We start from the raw sequence: 17,655 nt of genomic DNA on the forward strand, positions 1-17,655 counted from the left end.
CGCATGTCCCAACTCGCCCGCCATCTCGTTTTATGGAGTCAGAAGCGCCTGAGGTCCCTTCGTGCTGTCCATATCCCGGGGATCCTGAACCGTGCAGCCGACGAGCTCTCACGGGTTCAGCCAATCCCTGGGGAGTGGAGACTCCATCCCCAGTCGGTCCAGCTGATTTGGGATCAGTTCGGGGACGCACAGGTAGATCTGTTTGCCTCCCACGACTCGTCCCACTGCAGCCTGTACTATTCCCTGACCGAGGGCACGCTCGGCACGGATGCACTGGCGCACAGCTGGCCGCGGGGCCTACGCAAGTATGCGTTTCCCCCAGTGAGCCTTCTTGCACGTGTTCTGTGCAAGGTCAGGGAGGACAAGGAGCAAGTCATTTTGGTCGCCCCGTACTGGCACGGCCGGACCTGGTTCCCAGAACTAGTGCTCCTTGCGACAGCCCCTCCCTGGCCAATTCCTCTGAGACAAGACCTACTCTCTCAGAGACGGGGCACCCTGTGGCACCCGCGTCCCGATCTTTGGAACCTCCACGTGTGGCTCCTGGACGGGACACGGCAGGTTTGAGTACCCTACCACCTCCGGTGGTGGCTACCATCACTTCCGCTCGGGCCGAGTCCACGAGACAGGCCTATGCGTTGAAGTGGAACCTCTTCGTCAATTGGTGCTCTTCTCGCCAAGAAGACCCCTGGAAATGCCCGATCGGGTCTGTGCTCTCTTTCCTCCAGGAAGGGTTGGATCGAAGGCTGTCTCCATCCACCCTGAAGGTTTATGTGGCCGCTATCGCCGCCTACCATGACCTCCTGGACGGGAAAACGGTAAGTAAGCACGACCTGGTCATCAGGTTCCTGAGGGGTGCGAGGAGACTACATCCTCCTCGTGCTCCTCTCGTACCCTCTTGGGACCTCTCAGTAGTTCTAAGTGCTCTGCAGAGGGCCCCTTTTGAGCCTTTGCGGTCAGTAGATGTTAAGTTCTTGTCTATGAAGACAGCGCTCCTGACCGCACTGGCCTCCATCAAGAGGGTAGGGGACCTGCAGGCATTTTCGGTTGACGAAGCGTGCCTGGAATTCGGGCCGGCCGACTCTCACGTGATCCTGAGACCCCGGCCTGGATATGTGCCCAAGGTTCCCACCACTCTGTTCAGAGACCAGGTGGTGAACCTGCAAGCGCTGCCTTTGGAGGAGGCAGACCCAGCCTTGGCACTGCTCTGTCCAGTACGCGCCCTTCGCGCTTACGTAGACAGGACGCAGTGTTTCAGGACCTCAGACCAGCTCTTTGTCTGTTATGGTGGGAAGCTGAAAGGGAAGGCTCTCTCAAAGCAAAGGCTGTCTCACTGGATAGTGGACACCATTGTTTTGGCTTACCAGCAGCAGGGACGCCCATGTCCCCTTGGGGTCAGGGCCCATTCCACCCGGAGTGTGGCCTCCTCTTGGGCTTTAGCACATGGCGCTCCGCTGACAGACATCTGCAGAGCTGCAGGCTGGGCGACACCAAACACATTCGCCAGGTTTTATAACCTCCGAGTGGAGCCTGTATCCGACTATGTACTCGCCTCTACAAGTGGCCGGTAATGGATTGGCTCAGGTGTCTTCGCTTGCTCGCCATTCCACTCCACGGACTGGATACGTGCGATATTCTTCTCAGGTGAGTTCCCCGAGAGCCCTGAGCTCCTCCAGCACTGACGACGCCGACGCCAGTAAGTCTGCCCTTAGCCCAGACACTCGTGTCCGGCCAGGTGCCCCATGTGCATGGTTCCCCTCCGGCGACCCCCACATGTGTATTTCCACCGTAAGCCTCCCTGAGCGGGTGTATTCCCTTGGCTACCTTGCCACCTCCTGGGGTTAAAAATCCACCTTCGGCTGGTACCCCAGTGATCTTCCGTATGCAGCCCCCCGGGGTCATACGTGTATCCCTAAGTCCTCCCTACGGGTAGGCATCTTGGCGCATATCTCCTCCTGGAATATGCCTCCCAGTGTACCTTGGTATTCCTGCGTTAAGTAGAGGCCTTTGACCGTCCTAGCTTGCATCAGGGTTCTCACGCTTGCGCAGGGCACTGGAAGACAGCCGAGTGGCGTTATTGCATTGGGACCCCCATTCGTCAGTCACTGACGTTACGTCGGAGTGACTGAACGAAAGGGAACGTCTCGGTTACGTATGTAACCCTCGTTCCCTGAGGAGGGAACGGAGACGTAACGTCCCGTTGCCACATCCGCTGTACCGCTGGAACGGAGTTCAACTTGGCTCCTCAGCAGGTAAAACATAATGCGATGATGCCAGCTACTTCCTTATATACCCACGTGGGTAGGCGGAGTTACGCATGCAAATCTCGCATGCCCATGGCATTGGCACTGCCATTGGGCGCTTTCTAGTCTCGGAGATGACAGGCTTCTAAGCGAAACCCCCATTCGTCAGTCACTGACGTTACGTCTCCGTTCCCTCCTCAGGGAACGAGGGTTACATACGTAACCGAGACGTTATGCGCTGTAACATAAACTTAAATCAGAGTGTTATTGACAGACTGGGAAAAGAGGTCAAATATGTCAAATAAGCCTGAAACCTATAGACTGGGTAAACCCAGCCAGATCTACCAGCAATTTGATTTCGCCCGGCTGCTCAGTCTGGAAACCCGTACATTCACTTTTACTGCTTCTGTTACACTTTTGCTGGAACCAATCACAGACTGGCTTATCCACCTGTCATGCTATTCGCGGGATTAACACGATGACAGAGAACTATGGGTCGTTGCCCATTGATCACGCCTCTTGTGGTTTGATTGGTTAAGGACTATCCAATTGCATACAGAGTTATTTGAATAATGCCAGTGATCATACCTCTTGTGCAGTAGAAAATACAGACCAGACTCCCCAGACTAATGTTTAACTTTAATTGAGCTTGGTCTGGTGATAGCCAGACAATGAAACTTAGTCTAGTAGAGGCCAAAAACCAAAATCAAGGAAAAAATTATAATAATTTGCATAGCACATTTAGCACCTGCTGGCAGATGATGTAAAGACAATATCTTACTACTTAAGATTTCCACCAAAATTACCTAGAACATTTTTTTTTCCCAGGAACTATTCCCCAAGACCTGTTGCTGTCTGCGTTTCCATCTCGGTCTAAATCAGTCCGGTGACATAGGACTGAGCTCAACTTTACAGTTCCTGCTGGATTTTGTCCATCTCATTATAAGCTTTAAAGAACTATATGTAAGAAATATATTTCAATGAATCATAAATTGGTCCTGATATGTCACTAGACATTACGAAATCATGTTAAATTCAAATACTTATGTCACTGACAACAGTAATCCGGCCAGGATATTGTCATTTAAAAGTTGTTGTTTCAGCCCTCAACTGATGTTGATGTTGACATGTTGTGTTTTGGCCTGAAGCTCCGCCCTCCACCTATCGACCAATCACAAAGTCAGTAGTGTTTTGGCATCCGGGTTGCCAGATCTGCTCTAGCCACTTAAACTCCGAGGACTCTGTAAAGGGTCGGAAATGACATCGTCATGTATTTACTTTCCATTTTAAATGTCTGTGGAGGAGCTATGATGTTATATGTGGTACCATTAGAAAGCTTAGAGTCTCTAAGTACTTACACTAAATTACTCTGATGTCATTTCCACCTGGATTTGGCCTACCCAAATTGAAAAGCCTCCCATACACACATACCGTGGTCTAGGTTCAAAATGTTGGTGTCATTTTACAGGAAACCCTTTAAAGTTATATAAAACACTGCTAAAAGTGATAAACATGTAAGTATATGTTGTGTAAGCTGTTAACCCCCCCCCCCCCAAAAAAAAAATAGGCGCTTTTTGATTTTTTTTATATAAATTACTTTTTGAAAGTGTGTAACTCAGGCCCTGTGTGCTCTAGGACCCTGCAGACACTTTGGGCTGCTTCCAGCATGTATAATTAATTTAATGACACTGGAATATTGCATTTATATCACTGTATATGGTGGTGGGAGGGGGTGGTGGAATGGGGTAGCAGGGTCGGGGGAGGGGCAAAAAGGGGTAAAAAAGGGAGAAATTATGACAATTTCTCATAATGCGCTGTTTCATATTTGCTCCTACTCCTACGTAAGGGTAGGGAAACCTCATCCATGACTGATGATGATCTGCTCTTTTAGCATAGACACACCCCTGAGTAAGAAACACAGAAACCGCCATTTTGAATGACTCGCTGTATCAGCGCTAGAGTATTACAATGACGGTGCCAAAAACATTACAAATGTTCTGTTGTTGGATGTACCAACAAACATACGCTCTCTTCTGGGGGGAATTTTGAGCATAGTAATATTTCCCCTTTAAGCTAATTTGCTACAACTGAGCTGGGTGACATCACTGTTTTCTCCAGAGTGGCTGTACAGCCAAATCAAATTCTGTTGCATTATTGTTTGTGAACACTGTAAAGCTGCTTTGAAACAATCGGCAGTACGAAAAAGTACTACCTCGCGAGCAGGAACTTTATGAGGCGGACATTTTTTACCTGGAACTTCATTTAGACCCTGGTCCCTGTGGTCAAAACACATCCCTGTGAGTATCACCCCAAAGTCCCTAGTTCCTGGGGAAAGTTCCTTACAATAATCTTTTTCTATTAAAGTAACCCTCCCCTTTTTTGGAAATAGGCTCATTTTCCAAGTCCCCCAGAGTTAAACAGTAGAGTTTTACTGTTTTCAAGTCCATTCAGCTGATCTCTGTATTTGGTGGTAGCACCAATACTTTATTTTTTCAAAGATAATATTTTTCCTATTTAAAACTTGACTATTCTTTAATTACATTGTGTACTGTAATGAAGTTCGTAGATGGGAAGGAAGGAGGCGGGAACCGGCGAACGTTACAAACATTTATTAACTCAAAATAAATAAACAAAACGAAAGTAAAACCGCGGACAGCCCCTCACGGACGACTGCCCGCAAACACACACAACAAAACATAACATAAAATTCCAGGCCTGGTCCTCTCTCGTCTTCCGCTGTCCTTGCTCCTCCTTATATGCTCCCGTCACATGGCCGCGAGACGAGACCGGTGTGCCACGCAGCTGGCACTCGTGAACGTTAATCACCGGCCCGCTCTCGCGGTCCCTCGCCCCGCTGCTTGCCACACCACATACCCCCATCGCCCCCCGCAGGCCGGGGGGCACTCCCGAGACGGCGCTCTACTCCCCCTCCCCCCCCTCTCCCGGGGGGGGGCCGATCACGGCGGCCGCGGCACCTGGGGGTAAGGACAGAGAGGCGAGAGAAATGTAGACGGGAGCACGAGGAGCCCACGGAGCCCGCGGACGAGAGAGGGGAGAGAGGGAAAAAAAGAAAGAGAAAAAATATTCTGGTCCGGTTCCCCGACACACTGCCGCTCGGTCCTCACCAGCCGAGAGGCTCTTCCTCGCGGTGCTATGCGATGGTGCTGGACGCCCGGTGGACGGCCCGATCCTCCTCCGCCCCCTGGCGGCCGGCGGTGGCTCCTCCTATTGAGGGCAGTCGGCAGCGAGCTCCGCGTTCCCTGCTCCTCCCCGTTCCGGCGGATGGCAGCAGGCTCCGGCCCACGGCGAACGCCGGCAACTCCTCCGCTCCCTCCAGGACGGCCGCCACCCCACCTCGACCCAGGGGCACGGCAGCGAGCTCTCCGTCCCACCGGTCTTCACTCGCTCCAGCACCATCGCCTCGGGCAGCCATTCGCGGTCTTTCATCATCCGCGCTGCCCGAACTCCTCAGCACCGCGATCCCCCTCAGCAGCGAGGGCTCTCCGACAGCGCGTCCCTCCTTCCTCCCGGGTTTCGGCACCAATGTAATGAAGTTCGTAGATGGGAAGGAAGGAGGCGGGAACCGGCGAACGTTACAAACATTTATTAACTCAAAATAAATAAACAAAACGAAAGTAAAACCGCGGACAGCCCCTCACGGACGACTGCCCGCAAACACACACAACAAAACATAACATAAAATTCCAGGCCTGGTCCTCTCTCGTCTTCCGCTGTCCTTGCTCCTCCTTATATGCTCCCGTCACATGGCCGCGAGACGAGACCGGTGTGCCACGCAGCTGGCACTCGTGAACGTTAATCACCGGCCCGCTCTCGCGGTCCCTCGCCCCGCTGCTTGCCACACCACATGTACTAAGACGGAAAATTAAAAGTTTAGATTTTTAGACTGATATAGATAGGAACTATTCTCTCTGTCCTGCATAATAATCACAGAACTTTGCTGGCGTACGATGTGTGGTTCAGCGGGGCAACTTTTCATTTTACGTTGTTCTTAGTAAAAGATGTAACTACAGAAAAGTCAAGTTTTAAATAGGAAAAATATTGAAAGTCTTTGGTAATTTTTTGGAGCGAGATACTAATGGTCTAATCCGATTCAATGATGTATGCTAAGCTATGCTAAAAGTGCTACCGCCAGATACAGAGATCGGCTGAAAATGGTAAAACTCAACAGTTTAACTCTAAGGGACTTTGAAAATAAGCCTTTTTTTCTTTTTTTTTAAGTGGAGTGTTCCTTTAACAGCCATTCAATACTAGCTATTTTTCTTTTCTTTTTTAAAGCACATATATTGCTAGAATTTCATTGTTATAGATATTCCCAGTTGCTGATTCTTTTTTTAATGCTCTTAAAACCGTGAAATGGATTTAAAATAAAAAAAAATGTGTTCTTGTGACAAATATAGTTAAGGCAGATTCCATAAATGTATTTATCTCAATATTAAAAAAGCACAATCAATCTAACAGAGATTTTTTTAAGAAATATTTACCAATACCAATATGACCAGGAAGTGACAATTTTTTTTTCTTGTGAACATTTGGGAACGGGGAATGGAAACGCTGCTTTTTTTTGCAAATGTTTTATGCGGTATTCCAATTTTTTCAAATCAGCTTGGATGATTGGAAACGGCTAATGTCTTGCGCTGGTGGCTCCAATGTGATTATTCACATGGTGTTTTAAAATAACCTGAAATTAGAACTGAGGGACTATGAATATTTTTAACAAATAAAATTCAGGCAAATTCAAGACTAATACTAATAATATAAATAATAAAGTAATAAAAAATAACCAAATGGTTTTATTTCATGTTGGTACATTCTTGGACAACACCACAGTATAGTTGCATGAGTGGCCAAACATAAAAGTCTTCCACAATATCAGCACATAAGCAGCAAGGGCAACATGAATACTTAGTACAAACAGTATAAAACATACATGCTTTTTATTTTTTTATATTTTTTTAAATATATATTCATATCTTTTGCACAATTTCTCCATAAGTTCTGGGGCAGTTAAAAATTCCAAGACAAATTAAAGCCATATTCTGCCTTGAGTGAGTGAATGTCTGAGAAATTCATGAGATAGTACTTAAGGAAAAAAGAGAGAACTCAATAAAGGTTTTTAAAATCCTCGGTTAACAGGCCAGTGTGAGAACTGTGGTGAGATTTTCATTTACTTCAACATCAAACATATCAAGCATGCATTGACAACTGCTACGTGAACACTTTCTTTAAAAAAGAATTCTGAAACACCATCGGTACCGGGGTTTAGTTACTGTAAAACCAATGCAACATCTCTCAAAATCACTAACAACACAGTCGATGGTCTACGAACCCTTACATACATGGTGGGAATGTTGAAAAATGTGAGGCATACACATTTATCATGTTAAAGGGGGGAAACGAATGGCATTCCTCAAAATGAAGAGCATAAAACATAAAATATTTCAGGAATGAGATCTCATAGAGAAGAATATGGCTTTAATACAATGTGCATCCAGAAAGGCAAGGAAAATGAAAGAAAAAAACGGAAACATAAAAAAAATCCCAACAGCAAAGGAAACGGAAATGCTGAAAGAACCACACAAATTTGCACAGAAAATCCCAAAAAACTTGCAGTTTGGAAGTACATGTAAAGATGAGGAGGACCTCTCGGCCCAGCATTCCAAAGCCATGTCGATTCATCAGCGCCCTGAATAAAGTCTGTGATGGATTATCAGAACAAACGCCTTGTCGAAGGTCCATCACGGCATGTGCAACCTCAATCGTTGACTGACAAGCGGTCAGTCGTTTTGTGCCAGTTACACCTCTATCAGAAAAAAAACAACAACAAAATGTATTTCCTCCAGTTGTACAATCCTTTGATTCCTGCTACGGTGTTTTTTGCAGATGTCAATTTATTTTTATTTTTTAAAATATTTTTGGGGGTGGTTTAGCCTTTTCATTTTTCTTACAGGTGTCGAAAATCAGCTGAGATCCTCTGTCATTGGTTTAGCTGAGGGCCCAGTCACTGTCCTGGCCCTCGGACAAAAGAAGGATGGAGACAGAGGTACACCGAAAGCCTTTTTCCTGCTTTACTTTTGTACCAAAGAGCTGAGAGAAACCAGGAACTGCCATCGATCACCTTCCTCCTGTGATGGAGGCCCTCAGATCACAAGGTCATTGTAACTCACGTATTTCTTCTTGGCAGCCGGACCTGAGAGGAGAGAAAGATGAAAGGTTGCTTTTTATTTGATTTTCCCCCTTTTTTTCTCACTAAAAATGAGAGGAATTCATTGATTCTTGTCAGGAGGCCTAACAGGGACAATGGCATGGAACAGAAAAACAATAAGAAACAGACTCAAAGTAAAAGCAGTTGCTATGGCATTCTGTGCATTTTCCTGAACGTATTTGAGTGGGTTCTTGGATGATGTGGATGGTTGCTAGGGTTTTCTTGGTAGTTATGGGTTATTTTGAAAAGTTGCTAGGTGGTTGTTACAGTGCTCTGAATAGTTCCCTTTATCGAGGGAACTCAACACTGCGTCGTCGAGTGACGACACTCTGGGAACGCCCCCAGCGTGACGGCTCTGAAGTATGAATGAAATCAGCCACCATTCCGATTGGTTCAACGTCATGACGTAGTAGGCGACGGCGTACGTGGAAGCTATAAGAAGGCGCCGCCCCAAACAATAGACAGTCTTTGCTCTTCAGCGAGGCACTCTGTGTGATATTGTAAGTCTGTCACCACATTAAAAAGAAGCAAGCGAGCTGTTTAGGAGGTGTGTTCATTTCGGGCTCGGACACACACCAGCTGTGTGTGCAGTGTCTCGGGGCGCAGCACGCTCAGGCGGCGTTTGAGGGTGCCGCCTGCAGCGGGTGTGAGAAGCTGCCACTCCGGGTGCTGCGCTCACGGCTGGCCGTGTCTAAGGAGAGCGGCAAAGCTCGCAAGCCCACAGGGATCCGGTCCCGCGTCTGTTGAGGCAGCGCGGCGGCGTAGATCATGGGGCTCACAACTGGGTCTCGCGACGGGAGGCGGGCATGCTGAGGCATCTTCCCAATCCTCGTCCGATGATTCAAACGCTCTTCCGCCTCGTGAGGAAGCCCGCGCTCCGGCTTCTTCCCCCGAGGCGGAGAACCCGATGCTCGAGACGTCTGATTCTGAGGACGCGCACAGCATTGAGGCTGTCGAAGCGTTAAGCCAGGAAATACGCTACTTCATTCATAAAATAAAGGCGCGCCGGCAGCTCTCGAGGGGGTTGTCTGTAGCTGGCCAATGTTCTCATTCCTCGTGTGGAAACCACGCTGTGGCTTTTTTCCCCCGGGATGGAGAATTAGATGCTTGAGCAGTCCGATTCCGAGGAATTAGACGTGCTCAGTATCGAGGTAGCGAAGTAAATGAGAGCTCGCGTTTCATAATGCAAGGCTTAATCGCGCATTGCCGAGGCAGCACCTGAGGGTGCTGGCTGTGTTTGTTGAGTATCTCGCAACGTACAGCCGTGCGTTTCGAGTGTTTCAGCCTCGCGCATGTGGTCTTTCATCTCGAGGGATGAAAGCCAAATATGTTGTAACGAATCGAATCTCGCGTTGTTATGCTCCCGAATATATCTACTTGGGCCCTGTGTACCGTGGCCAAAGGGTACAGACTGCAGTTCAGTGTTCCAATACCGAAGTCATCGGTGTGGTCTGGACTGGGGTGTACCCAGCCCAGTGGCCTGCGGGCCAGCCCCCTCTCCCGGGGAGCGATCGAGGTCGCCTCCTCTGTGGAGTTTTCTGGAAGTCGATGCTGCGATCCGCCGTCTACGACGCTCGGGCCACATCGATTTCCAGCGGACGCATGCTGCTCCAGCTGCCTCTAGAAAGACTTGCAGCGGGGCAGCGACTGCGTTCGCACACCGAATATCCTTCCCGAATAAGCTCTGCCGGGTGGCGGCTTCAGGGGGTCGGGCAGGGGGTTCGGTGGGTACCAGAGACCAACCCCGAGAGGTTGGTTTCCCTAGTGGAATATCTCGGCGCATGGTTATGCCTCCTGAATATTTCTGCTGGGGCCCTGTGTACAGTGGGAAGGGGGTACAGACTGCAGTTCAGTATTCCACCACCGAATTCTACGGTGTGGTCTGAACCGTGGTTCCCCCTGCCCAGAGGCAGGTTAGGGAATATGCTTCATTGTTCCCAAGAAGGATGGGGAGGTTGCATCCTATATTAGATCCGAGGTACTTGTATCGGTCTCTGAGGAGATTCAGGTTCAAGATGCTCACTATTCCATCATGAGTCAGAGCCAGTTCGAGGAATGGTTCGTCATGATAGATCTAAAGGACACATTTTAGATCCACATCCCTATCCTCCCTGCCCACAGGAAGTTCCTGAGGTTCGCTGTTGGGGGCAGAGCATGCCAGTATCGGGTTCTTCTTTTGGCAGCCGCACTGTGAAGCAGTTCTAAGGACTGCTGGGTCTCATGGCAGCAGCGTCCAACGTGTTCCGTTCGGCCTGCTATACATGAGGCCCCTCCAGTGGTAGCTGGGGACCAGGGGGTTCTCCTCGAGGGGAAAACCTTTCCGTATGATCAGGATAGCGCGCAAATGCCTCCGTTCCCTCGTCATATGGAAAAATCCCAGGTTCCTGTCCCAAGGGCTAGTGTTAGGAGCATCATATTGCAGGAAGATCCTTTCAACAGACGCCTCCCTCACGGGCTGGGGCGCGGTCATGGAAGGCCGGTTTACGAGAGGTCTGTGGGGGCCCCAGCATTCCTCCTGGCACATAAATTGCCTGGAAATGTTGGTGGTTTACAAAGCTCTGAGGAGCTTTCTCCCGGACCTCCATGGCTACCATGTCCTGATACGATCCAACAACATGTCGGTAGTATCGTATCTAAATCACCAGGGGGGTCTGAGGTCGCGCCCACCATGCAGGTTGGCGCATCAGATCCTCCTGTGGTCCCAGGGGAAACTGTCGTCTCTCGAGCGATGTACGTCCCAGGGGACCAGAACCAGGGAGCGGACGTCCTGTCGAGGCAGGGGCTGAGGCCCGGGGAGTGGCTGCTCCACCCCGAGGTGGTGGAGGCCATGTGCGAGAGGTTCGGCCCGGTGGAAGTGGATCTGTTTGCATCTCTAGAAACGACCCACTGCCCGCTGTGGTTCGCCCTCAGGCCTCCGGCCCCGCTGGGGCTGGATGCCATGACACAGACGTGGCCAAGGCGGCATCTGTACGCATTTTCCCCGATCGTTCTGCTCCCGGGAGTTCTAGAGTGAGTCCGCTGGGAGGGCATCAGCCTCCTATTAGTGGCACCCCGGTGGCCGTCCCGAGTTTGGTTCTCCGACATTGTGGCACTATAGACGGCCCCCCCATGGCAGGCCCCCCCATATCATTCTGGGGTGGAATGATATTCCACCCCAGGCCAGAGCTGTGGGACCTCTGGGTCTGGCCCTTGAGGGGGCACAGTACCTAGAGGATGGCCTGCCACAAGAGGTCGTAGAGACCATTCTCAGCTCTAGGGGTCCCTCTACGAGGAAACTGTATATCCTTAAGTGGAATGTCTTCACTAGCTGGTGTAGAGAACGGGGGGGGGGGGGTGAACCCAGTTAACTGTGCAGTCGCCTCAGTGCTGGAGTTCCTCCAGCACCGTTTCTCTGCCGGTTTGACCCCATCCACTCTGAAGGTGTATGTGGCTGCCATAGGGGCTTTCAGCTTGCCTTTAGACGTGGGCCCGCTGGGCAGACACCACTTGGTAGTACGGTTCCTCCGTGGGGCTAGGAGGTTGAGGCCTGCGGCTCATCCCAGAGTCCCAGCTTGTGGACCTGGCAGTGGTTCTCGAAGGGCTGGTTGAGGCCCCCTTCGAACCATTAGAGTCGGCTGAGGCGAGAAATCTGACCCTCAAGGTAGCTTTTCTCCGTCGGTGTTTCTTCAGGCATTTCATCCTCCGCCTCACCTTCCTGGTCGAGGAAGTCGGACCAGCTTTTGGTGTGCTTTGGCCCCCCTAAGAAAGGGTTGCCTGCGGCGAGACAGACTATTAGTAACTGGATCGTTCAGGCTATAGCCACGGCTTATCGGGTGAGCAATCTACCTTCACCCATAACCGTGAGGGCTCACTCCACGAGGGGTTTGGCCTCCTCGGTGGCCCTCCTTTGGGGAGCCTAACTTATTGAGATCTGTGAGGCAGCGGGATGGGCTAATCCACACACCTTTATAAGATTCTATAAGCTGGACCTAGAGTGCTCGCATCCTGAGTGTGCCTGGTACTCAGCTTCACACCAGGATGTGCGTGTTTCGGTGTGGCATAGTGGGTATTGCGTTCCCAGAGTGTCGTCACTCGACGACGCAGTGTTGAGTTCTCTCGATAAAGGGAACGTCTCGGGTTACTATTGTAACCCTTGTTCCCTGAGAGGGAACGAGACACTGCGTCTCATCGCCACACCTTCACGTAGAGCGCTCGCTTCATCGCAAAGGCTGTCTATTGTTTGGGGCGGCGCCTTCTTATAGCTTCCGCGTACGCCGTCGCCTACTACGCCATGACGTTGCACCAATCGGATTGGTGGCTGATTTCATTCATACTTCAGAGCTGTCATGCTGGGGGCGTTCCCAGAGTGTCGTCACTCAACGACGCAGTGTCTCGTTCCCTCTCAGGGAACAAGGGTTACAATAGTAACCCGAGACGTTTTTAGGGTGTTCTGTTTAGTTGTGGGGTGTTTCGAGAGGTTGCTAGATTACTAGGTGATTGCCCTAACTACTACTGTGTTGGGTGTATTGAGTGGTTGTAATGGTGTTCTGGGTATTTGTGGGGTTTATTGATTGGTTGTAAGGGGGTTATGTTTATTTGTGGGATGCATTGGGTGGTTGTAATGAAGTTCTGTGTATTTGTGGGGTGTATTTGGGTGGTTGTAAGGGTGCTCTGGGTATTTGTGGGGTGTACTGAGTGGTTGTAAGGGGGTTATGTGTATTTGTGGGGCGTATTGGGTGGTTGTAAGGGGGGTTATGTGTAGTTGTGGGGTGTATTGGGTGGTTGTAATGGGGTTCTGGGTATTTGTTGGGTGTATTGAGTGGTTGTAAGGGTGTTCTGGGTATTTGTGGGCAAATTGAGTGGTTGTTCGGGTGTTCTGGGTGTTTGTGGGGTGTATTGGGTGGTTGTAATGGGGTTATGTGTAGTTGTTGGGTGTATTGGGTGGTTGTAAGGGGGTTATGGGTATGTGTGGGGTATATTGGGTGGTTGCAAGGGGGTTCTATGTAGCTGTGGGGTGTATTGGGTGGTTGTAAGGTGCTTCTGTGTAATAAGGGTTGTGAATGGGTTTCTGGGTAATCGTGGGGTGTACTGAGTGGTTGTAAGGGTTTTGTTTGTGTAATAAGGTTTGTAAATGTGTTCTGTTGCATGGGTGTTGCGTTGTGTGGTGTTTTTATAAGTTGCTAGTGGGTTGCTGCTGTGTTCTGAGTGGTTTTGGGGGTGTTCTGGATAGTTGTGGGGTATTTTGAGTGGAAGGGTGGGTGTTTAGGTTAGATTGTTCTGAATGATTGCTTAATTGGTTTGGCTGGTTGTCTGGGTGCTCTGCGTAGTTGCTAGGATGTTCTGGGTGGTTGCTAGGGTGTTTAGGTAGGTTGTTACTAGGGCATTCTGAGAGGTTTACTACCAGGGCGCTCAGGACATTTTCTAGGGCACTGCTGTAGAGTCACACAGTACTTAATGCTTTAAAAGTTACAGTAAGGGGGTCTTATAAATTTCTAACCCAGAGTATCAGCAATTTAAACTCACATAAATGTGAATAACTGTTTTAATTATGTGATGAAAGAGCAACTCAAAATTAAAAAGGAGATGAATATCGCATCATTCTTATGTAAGAAGCCTCAAATGTCTACAGTCATAACAGCATGACCTTCACAAGCTGCCACTGATGTGTTTGCAGAGACTCCATGTAACTAAATGACTCCAGTCTCAAATTACAGCACTTATCCACAGATGCTTGTTGTGCTCTTTTGCATGTAAATGAACTTCTAAATATTTAAAAGTAAAGGTTACCAAGTAGAGAGATCATTGTGGCCTTTAAGTGTCAGTAGCCCCTTTAGTATTTGAGTTAAATGTCACTCTGAGAGTCATCTATTCAGAAATGTTGGATTGATGAATGTGAACTGAGGAAAGTGACCTCAATATGCAAACACATATATAAATATATTATAATACACATAATAGGAGCTCAGATAATGGTGACCTAATTCACACACACAAACACACGCACACACACATTGCATATTGCACATTATCATTACATATCCCTGGCCCTACTGTAGGACATCCTTACAGCATGGCACATTGTAAACATCTTAATGGCTCTTGCTTCAGATCTGCAGTCCTTATGGGATGGGAAGAGTGTTGGAAATGTTGCGCTGACGACATAACGTCAGATATGGATGGAAACCAGGGCATGGCAAATGGGAATATTTTTGTGTTCCTCGCATGTCTAAATGGCTATGATAGGCTTCTCATTTGCACAGTACTTTATTCAACTTTGTTGCGCACTACACATGCACTGCATTGTGTAATATAATGAGCGATAATGGCAATTGTCACAAAGAGTGACAATTATGCCATATAATGTGACAATTTCATAAAAATGTTTGACAAAAGATAATAAAAATGAAAATGATATGAAAAGTGTTCCAAAACATTTAACAAATGACAGTTGACAGACATCACAATTAAGTCACATAATGCAAAAATTCCATACAAATAGTTCTATAAACAATAGCATTACAATTACTGTACATCCCATAATGCAACAACTGTGTGAGTGGTTCTACAAATTATTGTCTTACAATTAAGTTGCATAATTGAAAACTAAGAAAGAGTGGTTTTATGAATGATATCATGCCAATTACTTTGCACAATGAAATAAATGTAAGAATAGCTTTAACGGGATATCTTCATTTTTTTCCTCAGTTATAGCTGCCTTAACTCTTTCCCCACTAGCCTTTTTATAGCGCCAGCACAACAGTGAGTTAACCCACCGCTTAGCCTCTCAAATCAACACTGGATTTGTCTTGCCTATAAAAATTAAAAACAAACCGCCACCGTCAGGGTTTTTGATCATTTTCACAAAAATGTAATGGCCCATAAAATATTTTGTTTTATGAATATCTGAGCATGCAATATATCAAAAGAAAGAGCTGACCTTTTGTTTTTATACTAACTAACACAAAAAGTTTTATTCTAGATTCATGAATTCCTTTTTTTCAAACACTTGTATATGGCTATGTTTCATAAAAAAGCAACATTTTGAGCAAAAAGCTGAGAAAATCATGTTTTTGTCAAAGACTACATCCAGATCAGATTCAGAACGATGATCAAACACAGATGAGTCAATCGAGTCCATCAACATCCCTAAAGCTTCACAGTCCTATAGCTCATCCTGGGTCAACATTTCATTCAGTAATATTAGGCATATTAGGTTTTGATTTATATGATATTTAATATTGATAATCATGTTATTTTGCATCTTTATCTGCTTAAAAGATCACTTATTTTTTGCATCTTCTTTTTCTGTGTTTTGATCAGGAGATTCTGTACTCATTCAGGAGATTCTTAATAACGCCCCCCTAGCATTTAACAGTGAAAACATGGAAAATTACGTGTTTGGTGGGGAAGTGTTTTCTCACAAATAATGAAAGATTCTGTGTTTGGCAGGGAAAGAGTTAATAAACTTATCAAAATGGCAAGATTTATCCCACAACTATTTACAGAAACATCTCGGGTTATGAATATAACTTATGTTCCCTGAGAGGGAACGAGACACTGCATCATCATAGATGACACTTTGGGGTACGCCCCCAGCGTGCCGCGCCTGAAGCATGTATGAAAAAAGGCCAATCCTGATTGGTGTTGCGTCATGACGTAGCGAGGGATGGCATACCTGGAAGGTACAAAGGGACACCGGCACATAGCACAGATTGCTTGAAGTGAGTGTTCTGACGATAGGTGTGGCTACGAGACGCATTGCCTCGTTTCCTCTCAGGGAACATGGGTTATATTCATAACCCGAGACGTTCCCTTTCTCAAGGAAACTTGCACTGCGTCATCGTAGATGACACTTTGGGGAATGAATACCCACTATGCCACACGAATCGCAACCCCCTGGTATGAAGCCAAACTGGGCATACTCAGAAAGCGAGCACTCTGGCACCTGGCATTGCTGGGAGGTGCAGACTGTAATATCTGATGAAGGTGTGGGGAGTAGCCCAATCCACTGCTTCGCAGATATCCTGCAAAGAGGCTCTCAAAAGGAGGGCTACCGAGGAGGCCATGCCCCTGGTAGAATGAGCCCTCACGGCTATAGGTGAAGGCAAGTTGCGCACCTGATAAGCCGTGGCTATTGCCTGGACAATCCAGTTACTGAGTGTCTGTTTTGCTGCAGGCAGCCCTTTCTTAGGTGGACCAAAACACACCAACAACTGGTCTGACTTCCTCCACTTCGCACACTTCTCCAAGTAAATCCTCAATGCCCGCACCGGACAGAGGAGGTGAAGTCTGCCATCTTCCGCCGTCACATGATGTGGGGGATGGAATACCTGGAGAACCACCAACCGTGCCACATTAGACGGCAACTTGGACGCCTAGCCCGGGGTCGGGTGCAAGATGGCCTCATGACTCCGCAAGGGGCAAACTCCAAGCAGGTTGGCGTGATTTCCAATGCCTGGAGGCCCCCCACTCTCCTCAGAGAAGTGATGGCAAGGAGAAAGGCCACCTTGAGGGTCAGATTCTTGGCCTCAGCCAGCTCCAGCGGCTCGAAGGGGGCCTCAGCCAACCCCTCGAGCACTTCTGCCAAGTCCCAGGTTGGGACCCTGGAATGAGCCACAGGCCTCATCCTCCGCCATCCTCGGAGGAACCGTACAACCAAATGGTGCCTTCTCTGGCCGGGGGTGGAAATTCATGCCACCCTCCTAATGGGTCCTGCACACTGTGCGATTTTTCAAAATCCTTTGCGAATGTCCCTTGTCAGACTGTACGAACATGATCCCCGTGTCACACTGTAAGATCTCAGTTGTCATTAATGTCAGACTGCACGATAGTGAAGGCACGCTAAAAACGGACGCGCGCAAGAAATCACACCCGGAGTTTTATATCATCAATGAATGACGCGTTCAGTGACAGTGAGCTGCATTACACGCGGGACTGAAATGCTGGCTACAAGTACATTTCTAGCTCTCGTTTTGGTGATAGTTTGTCTTGAAAAACCGAGATATTTGACTGTCGTCGTAGGAGAAGTCACACTGCAGGATTCTGTGCCAAATCTTCTGCCACTGCCAGAATTTCGTCTGAGGTAAAATTTGATCGCAGAGCTCATTAATCGGCGGCCGGTGAACATGTCAAACTAACGACCAAAGACGTCAGATTTTAGCCTAGGATCTGAGGAATCTTTTAGGATTTCCTAAATTTGTCTCAGACGGCCAA

The 17,655-nt window shown here is 48.2% G+C and overlaps 1 protein-coding gene across 3 annotated transcripts in view; it reads right to left on the bottom strand.

Moving 5' to 3' along the window:
* Positions 1-7,028: 7,028 nt before the first annotated feature.
* grm7 (glutamate metabotropic receptor 7) overlaps positions 7,029-17,655 on the bottom strand; it is a 354,975-nt gene continuing 344,348 nt past the window's right edge. For all 3 annotated transcript variants that reach the window (XM_067416302.1, XM_067416303.1, XM_067416304.1), the window contains one exon: positions 7,029-8,448. In XM_067416302.1, the coding sequence (XP_067272403.1) occupies positions 8,399-8,448 (50 nt within the window). In that variant the 3' untranslated portion in view covers positions 7,029-8,398. The remainder of the gene's footprint in view (positions 8,449-17,655) is intronic.

The sequence above is a fragment of the Pseudorasbora parva genome, chromosome 14, assembly GCF_024679245.1.
Source record: "Pseudorasbora parva isolate DD20220531a chromosome 14, ASM2467924v1, whole genome shotgun sequence".
Lineage (NCBI taxonomy): Eukaryota > Metazoa > Chordata > Actinopteri > Cypriniformes > Gobionidae > Pseudorasbora > Pseudorasbora parva.